The following is a 13046-nucleotide window of genomic DNA, read 5'->3' as shown; positions in this document are numbered from 1 at the left end:
ATGTACATCCAGGGTTTTTTCCTTTAAATTTTTTGGGGGCCTCCAAGAGAATGGGGCCCTAAGCTATAGCTTGTTTAGCTTATGCGTAAATCCGGCACTGAATAAATTGCTTGGAAGGCTCAGTCAACTTCCTCTCATAAAGGAGTACTAATTTATATTGAAGTTCACGTACTAGTTGAAGCACCAGTTCAAGTTCCCCCATGGCTGAGGTACTACTTTCCCAAGCAGTTGCTGGTGCAAGTTCAAAAAGGTTTAACCAGAGAACAGTATTTGGAATCTTCCGAAACTACTTAGAGTACTTTGTAGGCCAACTAACCTCAGGCACTGGCCGCTGAGGTGGGGCACAATAATTTGGTTTAAAAAAGCACTGCCTTAACAAGACATAACGAAGATCTGTTGCTTGGTGAAAGTCCAGGCATGTAGCAGTGGGTTTTTTTTGTTTTTTTTTTTGTTTTGGTTCAAGAGGATTTGTTGTAGTCTGCACAGAAACCTGCTCCGATTTCTGTAGCCACAGCTCCCTGGCCAATTTTTGCAATCCATCATTTTCACAGGAGAATGCTGTGACTGCAGCATCGGTGTGCCCAGGTGCTCACCATGTATTCCCACATGGTGGGTTGTTGCTGTTGTTGTTTTTAAAAGCACAAGCAAGTACTGAAATCCACAAGGACTATCTTTGTTGTACACCACCAACTGCTATCAGAGGGGAACACCATTCCTTGCTTTTGACTGACAAACCTGCATCTATTATGACATCTTCCGAAATTGGCGCAACAGATTTCCACTTAAGATAAGAAAAGGGAAACAAGTGAATGACTCCAATGGTAGTTCTACTCTGAGAGACCCATTGAAGTTAATGGGCATCGATAATTCAGGTACATTGATTTCAGTGGGTCAATGCTGATTAGATCTAGCATTTGAATACAGCCAATGATGATCACTTTGCAAAAGCTGTCATAATGCGTAGAGCAAAGTCAGTGTAACACTGCTCATGTGTCCAGTCAGTGCTGGATCAGATAAAGGTGCACTTAGTCAAAGTTTTTCCCCCTAACTGTATCCAGTCAAATGGGAGCTCCTATGCAGACTGAGCCCGGCCTTGGCTGGGGAGGGTAGGGTATAAATAAAAATTATTATTATGATTATTATTATGATTATTATTATGATTATTATTATGGTGATGGTATCCATTTAGACCTTAGCAGCTGGCATTCAGAGATATACACTTCCATATGTGAAGTTCTATTTAATTTGGCATTATTATTATTATTATTATTCTTTTTACAAAGCCTATGAGACAACTATATTGAACTCAAACTCTGCTGTAATGTACCCTAATTATGTGGAACTTAAATAGCCACATATTCTTCCCATTACTTACCTGTGTATTGATTTCTCCCACTTTTGTCTACTCCAGTATAGCAGTTTGATATACTATTAAAAGATAATTCTATGGAAAAGAGAATTCCAACACCAGTTCACTGTTGGACCTCTGCAAATTGATCTGGATAAGTCACTACAGAAATAATTCCAACAGGAAAGAACCGAATCCTTGGAAAAACAGGGTCACTCTGTTACTACATTATTCGAGCTGGATAGAATTCAAGAAGTGCCCCGGAGGTCATGTGCTGCAAAGTCAAATGCTCCCAAGTTTGCTACGTAGGTCATTTGGCTTCGCTGAGAAGTTGGGAGATTAGCTGAAGAGTTGGTTTTTATTTGAGAAGCCCAGCCTGGGATGAAATATGTTAAGGCAATTTTTCTGCAACAATGAATTAACTGTCCTGATCAGAGACCTTAATTTTCTTTGAAAAGCAGCCAGATTAATGTATAGTGATTACAAGAAACTGGAGCCTGTCCAGCACATGCCTAAAGAAATTAAGCAATGTCTCTTCATGTGTGCTTTGCTTTAAGAAAGACATTTTAATTTATTGCAGCTATGTTAATTGTTACAATTAAAGACATAACATGTTTAGATATGCTTCTTTTTCTTTGGCAATCACTCTTAGTAGATTAAGATTGTCTTCCATAAACACGGTTTTAACAAAGAGTCCGTAAGTGACTGTGGAGGCCAATTCTGGATCCACATGTCCTGCCACAGTGGGAACATTGGTTTCCAGGCGGGAGTTGATAACGGTGTGGATTTGCCAAGCATGCCTTCCTTCTAGCACATTTCTCCCTTGTGTCATGAGTTCAAGTGTCTTCAGAGCCCATGACACCTTTGGTAAAGGCTGTTCTCCAGCTGGAGCGTTCGCAGGCCAGTGTTTCCCAGTTGTAGTGTAGGATCATGGCAATGAAAATACTGAATAGAGTTGGGGCAATAACACAATCCTGTTTAACACCTGATCCCACTGTGAATGGTTCCCTTTGAGGGCTATTGTTATCTGCGATTGTTGCTGTCATGTTATCATGGAGGAGCCGAATGATGTTTACAAATTTATCTGGGCAGCCAATTTTCAGAAGGACAGTGAAAGGGCATTACGATTTACAGTGTTGAAAGCCTTAGTCAGGTCATCAGGATGTCTAAGCAATGTTTCTTATATAGTGCACCTTCCCTCTTGGCAGTAAGCTTCGCCCCTCTGGAAAGATGAGAGCACGCTGCAGGGCTGGACCTTAGCGCCTCATCTGAAATCAACATGGACGGCAAATACTACTGAAAGATATAGCTTGTACTGTAATTATGCAGCACTTTCTGCCACAAGCAACATGAAAATGAATTAATGAAGAGCAAGAATACTGCAGTCTGCTCCTGACAACCCCACTAAACTATGGATGATGGGGACAAACATATTGGCATTCCCAATCCAAAAAGCTTCATGCCATACAGATCTGAGCTCAGGGCCTTTGGAATTCAGATCCAATGCAAAATTAGATTCCCAGCACAAAACACAAAAATCTCTCCTAAAACTATTTACTCTCTCCCTTTCTTAGGGGAAAAAAACAAAACCCAGAGGGGTGGCCTCTAGTTATCCGGAAATGTGCATGCTTAGGAGTCAGTTCTTGTTGCAGAACATTTGGACATGGAGAACATGGGACATACAACTTGTCCACATGACATCCTGTGACCCTGAAACAACATCAATCTCAATGCTTTTCTCCTGTAAATTTGGGATTACCTGATACAGGTACAATCATATAAGTTGGAGGAAATCAGGCTCAAACCACACTATTTGGAGTCGCAGACAATTTATTTCGGTGTCTTTGTGTGAGTGGACACAATGCTTTCAATTCTTTTCCTGCCATGCTCGGAACTATTTCGCGTGCACTTCTGTATAGGGGAATATTTTTATTCTTTTGATACTTGAGATTTTGCCATTGCTTTCATTTATTTTCCAGCGTGCTAGTAGGGATGCACCAGGTGCTTAGATGCTTGTGCCCACACAAACACATATTTCTTTTGCTCTCTCTGATTTGCACAAAATTAGAAAACTACACAAGCAAACTTACATCAGCCTTTGTGCTTTTGCACACTCCTTGGGCAGGGGCACTTTAAACAGAAAAAAGCAAGGTGAACATGCAGCTATTTTTGCGCATGCCCCGTTGGTACTTAATTGGTCTAAGAGAATCAACACATTAGAAGGCAGGGACAAAGATAAAAGGGAATATCTACTGGTATGAACAGGAATTTCAAAAGTTGCTCCGCATAGACAAATTCAAATGCATGCAGGTATGCACTAGTCTAGTTTTAATCCGACTGGAAAAAATGTGAATTAACAGCTCAATAATGTGGACATTTGTTTCTTCTGCGTTCCGAGTCCAGTAGTAAATCAAAACAATCCCATGCACCTTGGCAGCAAATCATAGCCAGTGAGCATGTGATGTGTACATTTTCCTGTTTCAGTTTGGGATAAAGAGGAACTTCACTTCTGGCTGTGCTCAGAAGCAAAATTTCCAGTTAAGCACTGCTTACTTCCACATTTTGCAAACCCCTTCTCCACTTGTTACTAAAGGCTTTTTTTCTCCCCTTGGAAATTGGGGGTGGGGGGTGGAGGGCTGGTAGGCGAGAGGCGTATTCCAGCTATTTTTTATTAGCTTTCCTTAATAATACTAACCTCTCCAGGGAAAAAGAAAAAACACACTATTTCCCCCCTAGTGCTCTTGGAAAACTGCAAAACCTAAAATGAAGGTTTTCAAGGTTAGCTGAGGGGTGTTTGCTCACCACTACACCAAAGATCAGAGTATACAGCGTTTATGCCACTTGAGGTTAAGAGTAGCTTATCAAACTCAGGAGTAAATGAAATGAAAAAAGAATAATTTAACAACTCTGCAACATAATTACTTCATCAGTTATTTTAATTGACATACCCTGACAGCACTTACATTTGCTCATTTAGCAATCACCTTCTGAACCAGAGTCACTAAAATCTATTAGTCTTTAAGTGCAGTGATTCCAGACTATACAGTATAAATTGTGCCGATGACCCTTATTGTAAGTTACAAGAGTTTTAAAAGGAACCTAAGCATAAAGGGAAATGTATGATACCCATTAGACAACCTACTTAACAAGCCAAGTTGGAAACATGTTTGCATACAAGAGAGGAACCACTTTGTGGTTTGTTTTTAATATCTAAAGAATGCTTCTCTTTAATACATTTAGAAAAGTTTGGAGAAACTGAAAGGGTTATCACACTGTTATGATGGATACAACTGTCCCATCAAATAAAAAAAAAATGCAAGTCTCATCTTCTGGGCAATAATCCAGATTCGATGTTCAAATCAAATAAAGTGGAATAGTAATAAAAGCAATTATACTTTTGAGTATTAATCAAAGGGTATGTTTCACAGAGGCATGCCACATAAATATGGGCCATGATCCAAAGTGCTACTTAGTGTATACCTAAGGCACTTCTATGCGCACACACAAAGACGCAGTTGATTCCTCCATTTGGCTGCAGCTTTTTACACCACTGAATGCCACTCTGTGCCGCATTGAGGAACAGCTTTGGGGGGACAAAGGTACAGCAGTGGAGATGTGAGATAGGATCTACAATGTCTTCTGAATTCCTGCCAAATACCAAAAAAAAAGGGCTGTCTTTTTCAATCACAAATGCTGTTTTCGTTATTAAAACATTACTGCAAATAAACAGCATTGGAGAAGAAAACAACAACAACAACCCAGGATGAAAAGACACCCTGTTGCAGGTACATGGAAACAAATGATACTGAAATAAAACATGGCGATATGCACATCTTTATTAGTATGTCCATGGTAAAATAGTAAAAGTGCCGAATGGTTGCACTGTAGTTATACTCAATCCAGATAAACAAAAAACAATTTGCCAACCACCAAATTCCATGCACTATAACAATAAGCTTCAGGCATACAACTGGAAGACTGCTGGAAGTAAAAAACAGTTAATGGCATGTAACTATTTCTGTTACAACAAAAACAATGAAGTGTCCTGCAGCACGTTATGGAAGACCGAATTTCTTTATTATGGCATCAGCTTTTGTGAAATTTCACCAGCTGTGTGATCATTTTTGTTAATTTATTATTACATTTATATCCCTCCCTTTCTCTCAAAGTAGCCCAGGGCAGCGAACCACACGGAACATAGCAATAAAAACATCTTAAAACGTATTAAAAACAGATTTGAAAATCTTAAAGCTATTAAAAAAATAATAATTCCAGTATGGCTGCAGAATGGGAATTGGTTCAACTAAAAGGCTTTTTGGAAGACAAAGCTCTTTGGTGGGGTCAACAGAAACAGCACATGTCTAACTGTCAAGAGGAGGCAATTCCCAAAAGCAGGAGCCACAACACTAAAACCCTAATGCCTACATTGTTCAGAATGGACTGCCTGGCAAGATGGCATCATCCAAGAGTACTCACAATTCTTGTGCCACAACTCTCTCCATCACCTTTCCCGGAAAAATGGTATTTGTGGCTGAGCAACAACATCCCCACGCCCCCACACAAAACAGAATATGCCATTGTTCTGAGGATACAGTTCAGGGATGTCTCCAGCTCTTCCATACCCTAAAGATCCAGAGGGCTGCTGAGAGCCCTGCCAAACCGGGCATTGGCATTGCCTGATTTATTCATGCAGCTGAATGTGGTAGTAGAATGGCCCAGGTCTAAGTCACCACATGAAGAAGAAGAGTTTGGATTTGATATCTCGCTTTATCACTACCCTAAGGAGTCTCAAAGTGGCTAACATTCTCCTTTCCCTTCCTCCCCAACAACAAACACTCTGTGAGGTGAGTGGGGCTGAGAGACTTCAAAGAAGTGTGACTAGCCCAAGGTCACCCAGCAGCTGCATGTGGAGGAGCGGAGACGCGAACCCGGTTCCCCAGATTAGGAGACTACCGCTCTTAACCACTACACCACACTGGCTCTCTGGAACTGGCACAGAACCACAGAATTGTAGAACTGGAAGGGACCGCAAAGGGTAATCTAATCCAACCCTCTGCAATGCAGGAATATTTTGCCCAATGTGGGGTTCAAACCCACAACCCTGAGATTGAGAATCTCAGGCTCTACTGACTGAGCTATTCAAGCATGGTGAGCAAATGCTGATGCTAATCACCAGCACCCCCTGTTATTTTCAATATTCAGTTCAGTGCTGAGAAGGGAAGCACCAGGCAAAGCTGCAGTCCCCTCCTTGGTTTTTCCAGTCTCTGAACCCGACTGCGTTCTGAGTAAAGGAAGCCACTGTGTCACCCAGTCTTCTGATTTTCTCTACTCCAGGCTGTCTGGACAAGCTTACTTTGGGTTGCCACTGAGAGAAGGTCCGGCGGGGTTGCCCAAGTTGCCCTCAAACCTGATGCTGGAACAGGAGCCTGAATAGTACTTTTGCACCAGTTAAGAAATAATTATATTTATGAAAATTTCTCATGCAAGTCCTCCCCTTCACTTCCTTTGGCTGCTGCTCTCAATCTTTTGCAGCGAAAGGCTTCTGAAAATTAGAAATTCAGAGTGGGCTGAATTATATTGCTGTTTTTATACCTGCAACACCTGCTCCTAGAATACATAAAAAGCAGCCCTTTGAAAAAGAGCTCACGTTTCTTTCATTATCTATGGGAAGGAGGGAGAAACCTCTCCACTTACATGTGAAAGATTAAGAGGCAGCCAGTCCCTCCCTCCATCCCCTAAAGAGGAAGCTGTGATTTCTGTAACCAATGGGGTTTTAAATTTGATTAACAATTAGAAAAGGTGGTTTTTTTGGGGGGGGGGGATGCTATTGGAATGCTGCTTGGGTTCATATAAGGTTTCACTGTCCATTTGCTTTCCCCAGAAAAGAACTGAAAAAGATAAAACGAACTAAATCTCGAAGAATTAACATAGAATGTAGGGAAATAAAGAAACAGTAAAGAAGAGAAGGCCCAGCATCCCAGCTTCTTCACCTTCTCAACTGCATAGAGGCAAAATCTAGTCAAATTCACACACACACACACACACAAACACACACACACACACACACACAAGAAGGGGAAGCCTGCATTATCAGTTCATACATTCATATGAAATAATGTCTTTATTGACTACTTAACAATCCAACATTATTTTTTTCTGAATCAGTTACTGATCTTTAAGCTTTGCGCTTGGATTTACCTCTCAGCGAATGCTTTTCTTTTGACACATCTCGCAATGTAACAAACATTTTCAATTAAACTCAGCTGGAAAAGTCACAGCTTTGTGGAACTGCCTCAACTTCTGAAACCGATGCTATTATTTTCAGTTTTTTAAAAAAACACTTGAATGGCCACAAATAGGCATAAGTAATCGCACTGGAATATGGTGCTTCAGAACAAAGAAATGCCATTAAAATATTTTACGGTTTAGTTTATTTCCATCCCGTTTCAAATTGTGTTCGTTGCTGCTCTTAATGCTTGACCCGGAAGCTGCAGCTAGGGCAGAATGCTGCAGCACGATTGCTGACAGGAGTGAGGCCCTGTCAGCATGTAATACCTGTGGCCAGAGATCTGCACTGGCTGCTGATTTGCAAGTTCAAGGTGTTACTATTAGTATATCAAGCCCATAATAACTTGGGAGCAGTTTACCTATGAGATCACCTTACCCTACATGTGCCCACTCAACTGCTTCAATCGGTGGAATTGGCACGACTACAGGTATCCCCTAATACCCATTCCATACTCAATCATTTAGAGTGGCGGCGCCTACACTTTCGAACTGCCTGCCTAGTGAGATCAAGCTGGCACCTTCAGTGTACCTTTCTTTGGTGCCTGATAAAAACAAGCCTACCCAGACGCTTGGGAAGTTGAGGTTAATTTAAAGCTGTTTTAGTATTTTAACTTCTGTATGTTTAAAAGTTATTCAAGCCTCTTCGCCACAGCAAGGCAGTGATCCCATAGACTGCAAGATCAAACCTCTCCATTCTTAAGGAAATCAGCCCTGAGTCCTCACTGGAAGGACAGTTTGTGAAGCTGAGGCTCCAATACTTTGGCCACCTCATGAAAAGAGAAGACTCCCTGGAAAAGACTCTGATGTTGGGAAAGATGGAGGGCACAAGGAGAAGGGGATGACAGAGGACGAGATGGTTGGATAGTGTTCTCAAAGCTACCAGCATGAGTTTGACCAAACTGCAGGAGGCTGTGGAAGACAGAAGTGCCTGGCGTGCTCTGGTCCATGGGGGTCACGAAGAGTCGGACACGACTAAACGATTAAACAACAACAACATGTTTAAAAGTAGGGTTGTGTTTTTCTTTCTCTTGATTTTACTGTTTTATCTTTTGTAAACTGCTTTGAGGTTTTGTTTTTTTAAAACAATCAAGCGGTGTATAATTTTTACGAAATAAATCAAATATTGCCTCAGAAAAAGAATTTGACAGGAAACCGGGGTGGGGAGAGACACAAATAGGATGGAACTGAGACAAGTCATGGTAGAAGACATTCAGCAAAAGGTGGCTCTCCCACTCACACCCCTTGCATGACATCCCCTTGAAAAGTCAATCCTGAGAGTTGGGAGACCATCTTGAATGGGATGACAGAACCTCTCAAAGAAGGTGCTTCTGCTCTATTTTTTTTTTTTGTCCACCTTTCCCCATGCAGTTCTCCATGCTTCAGTCCAACCTATTCAGGAATTCTCCCCCATCCTTCGGAGAGACCTTGGTGGAGCCCTGGGGGAGGGCAGCCGGGGAGGAGGGGGCTTTGGGGGAGGGCACATGGCAGGATGGACACCTTCCACAGATGTTTTTCTGGCTCAAATGCCAAAATATTTGGCTCATTTTCAAGTCCACTGGTCAAGTTTCCAGTTAGCTGAGTGATGAAGAAAAATATAGGTGACAACTTTTAAGATACAGAAAACAATTATTTTACACCACACTTACTTCTCTGATGAATCGGAACATCTCCCAGCAATCTCCAAATCCCTTATGATGTCTGAACTTGAGCTGAAAAGTAAAACAAAATTTAACCTTAACGAGCAGTGTAGTACTTTTTAGATATTCCAATCGAGTAGGCAAAGAAGCCATGCTACAAACAGAAAGAAAGATGAAAACAATGATTATATAAGAATGTGGATCCAGTATCAACAAAATGATCACAAACCGAGCTACTGTCCTAAGGCACTTTCAGTTTCTTCCAGATTTGCAGATCTATTTGCACTCTGCATACAAGCCATTGAGTTACAGAGTGTTGGACAAGGACTGCGAAGATCAGAGTACAAATCCATGTTCAGCCATGAAACTCACTGGGTGATCTTGGGCCAACAATTATCTTCAAGCATAACCTACGGTACAGGATTGGTTTGAGGATAACATGGAGCACGTGTTGCGAGGAGAGATGAAAACCATGTATGCTGCTTTGAGTTCCTTGACGAAAGTGCAGGGCATGAATAAATTCCACCTCCACCCTTCCTTTCCCATTAGTCACCCAAATGCATTGGGGAGTGGGATCTCCGATCTCTTCTAATAAACTTGAAATTTGGGGGTTCATATATTCACAGCTGCCAATGCAGATGCATTCAGATGAGGATTGTTCAGCAACTGAACAATCCACGATGGAGTGAAGATTCCAGAAGATGCATTCTCCTAGGAGACCTAGAGTTTAATAGGTCCTGGGCCAACACATAGTCAGCTTGCCCAAAAGAGGTAGCTTCAGAACTGGTAAGAGTCTCCCCAAGCTCTATATTTGGCTCCAATACCCAACTGCTGTTCAATAGGCAAGGTTAGCCAGGCATCTTTTTCAGAAGGCATGGTTTCTTACAATGCAGAAAATGAACACCTGGTTAGAAACTGAAGATTGGTCCCATCTGACAGAAGTCATGCAGAGTTTGCTGGATGATGCACAAGTGAAAAAACGATCCAACATTCAGAGCAATAATAACAAACTATGTTTCGTAATTCCAACAGTTGAAGCTTTTGGCCCACAGTCACATGGGAATTTATCCTAGGGGGCTTCCTTGGCTGTTGGTTGGGTGGAGGTGCTGGTGAGTGCAACTTTTGGAAAGGGCAGCCAAAAATTGTACATCCCTTAAGAAAAGTATGGATTCACTTCAGACATGCACACTGAACTAAAATAGCCAAAGATTGTGGTATTAACATTTATACCATAGGCTTAGTAAAAGTGTAAAAACAAACAAGCCACACAACCCCAAACCAAACCATGTGAAGGGGAAAAGGAGACATCTACATACAATACCCTAAAAGGTTTTTTGCTCAGCATGTCTCCCCTGCATCATTTGTATAACCTAATGGAAATATGTAAGCATACCACAGTTAGTTGGTGCAAATATTAAAAATTAAAATTATTAATAATTTCAAACACAAAAGAGGAGAAATGGGCAACTCCTCGTTTAGGAATCAATGTGATATCAAATCTAGAGCTGTTGCAATGCAATTCATAAGGGGGGAAATCTAGCTTCCATGTGGAGCAAAAGGTATGCGAAGATCCTTGGCAGCATCCACAATTTCCAAATTTGAACCGCATCCATCTAAAGCATTCATATAAAGCTGGGAGGGCTTATAAACTGAGTTTCAGAAACCTAAAATGGTAGGCAAAAGCTTACCAAGCAAGCACTCAGAATGAAACGCTCCATTCCCCTTTTTCTTTGGCGTGCATATCTAATAATTAATTTGCCTTTAAAAATAAACACAGCTAAAATTTACAAAGCTTTTGAGAACATGTAATATGTTCCAGAAAATCCTACAAACTGGCAACATATTCATATGGACATTTGCAATAGAATATCTAAAACTGCATGAAAACTTTAATTTATCATTTGTCCAGGTGGGGATACAGGAGTATCATACACAGGTGCAGAAATGGACTGTGCTTTCTCATGGCATTCTGCCTGCAGCAATATACTTTTAAATCTAACTATCCAAGGAGAAGAAAGAGCTAAGTTGCCTCTTCTCATCCAACTCTTCCTGCTCTGACACAGCAGGCCACTGTGACAGAATCCACAACAATGGCCAGAGAAAAAAACGTATCACTTTAAAAAACTGATGTTAAATTTTTGAGTCCTCAGGTGTGGAGACTGATATTAGGAATAAGTTACATACTTTTGACAGAAGACCAGCAATTTCGCATATGACTTCTTTAAGAACCCTTTGGTGGATGCCATTCAGACTGTGCGATTTGTCAGTTTTAATGTATAGTAGGCCTAGAACTTGTCGCCACTATTTGTCTCAGTTTCTCAGACTCCCTTACTGCACAAGTTAGCTCAGGCACAGGGATCTGTCCATTATTTTCCACTGTGAATACAGATGCAAATAATCAATTCAGTTCCTTACTCCTCCTTTGGAACGTCTTTAGACTCCCTTATCGTTCAAAGGTCCAACGGCTTCCCAAGCCTATTAATGCATTGTATGTTGTTGGCCTTTATATATTTAACAATGTGCTCCTCAAACTGTTAGCATCTGTTATTGACTGCTTGATTTTTCCATATGTAAAAAGCAATGCATATGTTTAAGTTAAGCGCCCATGTTTCAGTGTAGCATAACAAATCATAGTAGCTAAGACTAGAATTATGTTCAAATAAATAAGCTGCATATTTACAGTGACAACTCACTCATGGAACAGAGGGGAAATGAATTGGATTGGTACTGTCCAATAAATTCAAAAGTTAATCTGGAGCTGGTTAAGCAACAGAGGAAGCTATTGCATTCTTGAAAGAATGCTTAATTTGCCATGTCCTCAAATTCCCATCACAAGGGAGCATACATAAAACAAAGGGCAGGAGATAATAGCTGTTCCTATCTCAGCTCCACACAAATAGGTTACTTAAGGTCTTCGTGTATTTCTGGCAGACCGACTGAAGCAGAAATGAAAAATGTGGGTTGCTTTAAAAGTTCAGTTAAAAGTGATGGAACTGGATGGCCCCATCGGGTGGGTAACTGCAAATACTTTCAGGTGCCTTATTCAGGTGTATTTTGCAAGCTATTCAGCTAGAGGACAACAGAGACAGTCCTGCTGACAAGATGGGACTAGAAAGCATATTGGTCTGGGTCGGTATAAACTAAGATCCTTCCAAATTTATGCATTAAGGTGAATAGGTAAAACTTCAAGTTTACAAAGGTTTGATAAAGAGAGTAAATTAACTTTCTATCTGCCCATCCAGGTTGGAAAGGTACAGACCATTTTGGAGTGGGTTATGGAATGAGATTAAGGAATTCATTGCATACGGTTATTGTCATAAACTCCCCCTACGTTTCCATCACATGGGGCTGGAAAGGAATTCTAGTCTGGGCTACATGCCCTCCGGACTTGTTTTGTAATATCACTGTGCACACCCAACTCTCACATTTTGTTGCCATTTAGGATGGGAGCGCTACAAATCCAACCCCGACTCCAATTTCAGAAATAAAAATGCCCAAAAGCTGTGCCATCCAACCACCTGTGTCATTCAGTGCAGCATGCCTGGATGCATTCAATAAACAGCATGCTTTTTTGATGGCTGTGCCTCTTGAGAATATGTTTGTGACTAGAATCGGTTCCAGCTGACTAATGCCTGGAAAGCCAGAGTGATTCAGTCGTTCGTTCAGCTTATATCTTTGGGTTGATTCACTCATTGCAAAGGGAAAAGGTTTACCGGTCCTCCTTGCTGCATCAAAAGTCTGCCTACGTTTGTAAAATCATAAGCCCAAATCAG

At 41.1% G+C, this 13046-nt stretch overlaps 1 protein-coding gene across 2 annotated transcripts in view; it reads right to left on the bottom strand.

The window, feature by feature from the left end:
• Positions 1-13046, bottom strand: part of RAD18 (RAD18 E3 ubiquitin protein ligase) — a 115951-nt gene that overhangs the window by 16882 nt on the left and 86023 nt on the right. Inside the window, exon 12 of one of the 2 annotated variants that reach the window (XM_082210175.1) lies at positions 9283-9345. The exons of the other annotated variant lie outside the window; for it this stretch is intronic. Within the exon in view, the coding sequence (XP_082066301.1) occupies positions 9283-9345 (63 nt within the window). The remainder of the gene's footprint in view (positions 1-9282; positions 9346-13046) is intronic. 2 annotated transcript variants of the gene reach the window in all.

The sequence above is a fragment of the Podarcis vaucheri genome, assembly GCF_965113315.1.
Source record: "Podarcis vaucheri genome assembly, chromosome: 2".
NCBI lineage: Eukaryota > Metazoa > Chordata > Lepidosauria > Squamata > Lacertidae > Podarcis > Podarcis vaucheri.
The sequence above is the reverse complement of the archived record's forward strand: the minus strand, read 5'-3'. Positions and strand labels throughout refer to the sequence as shown.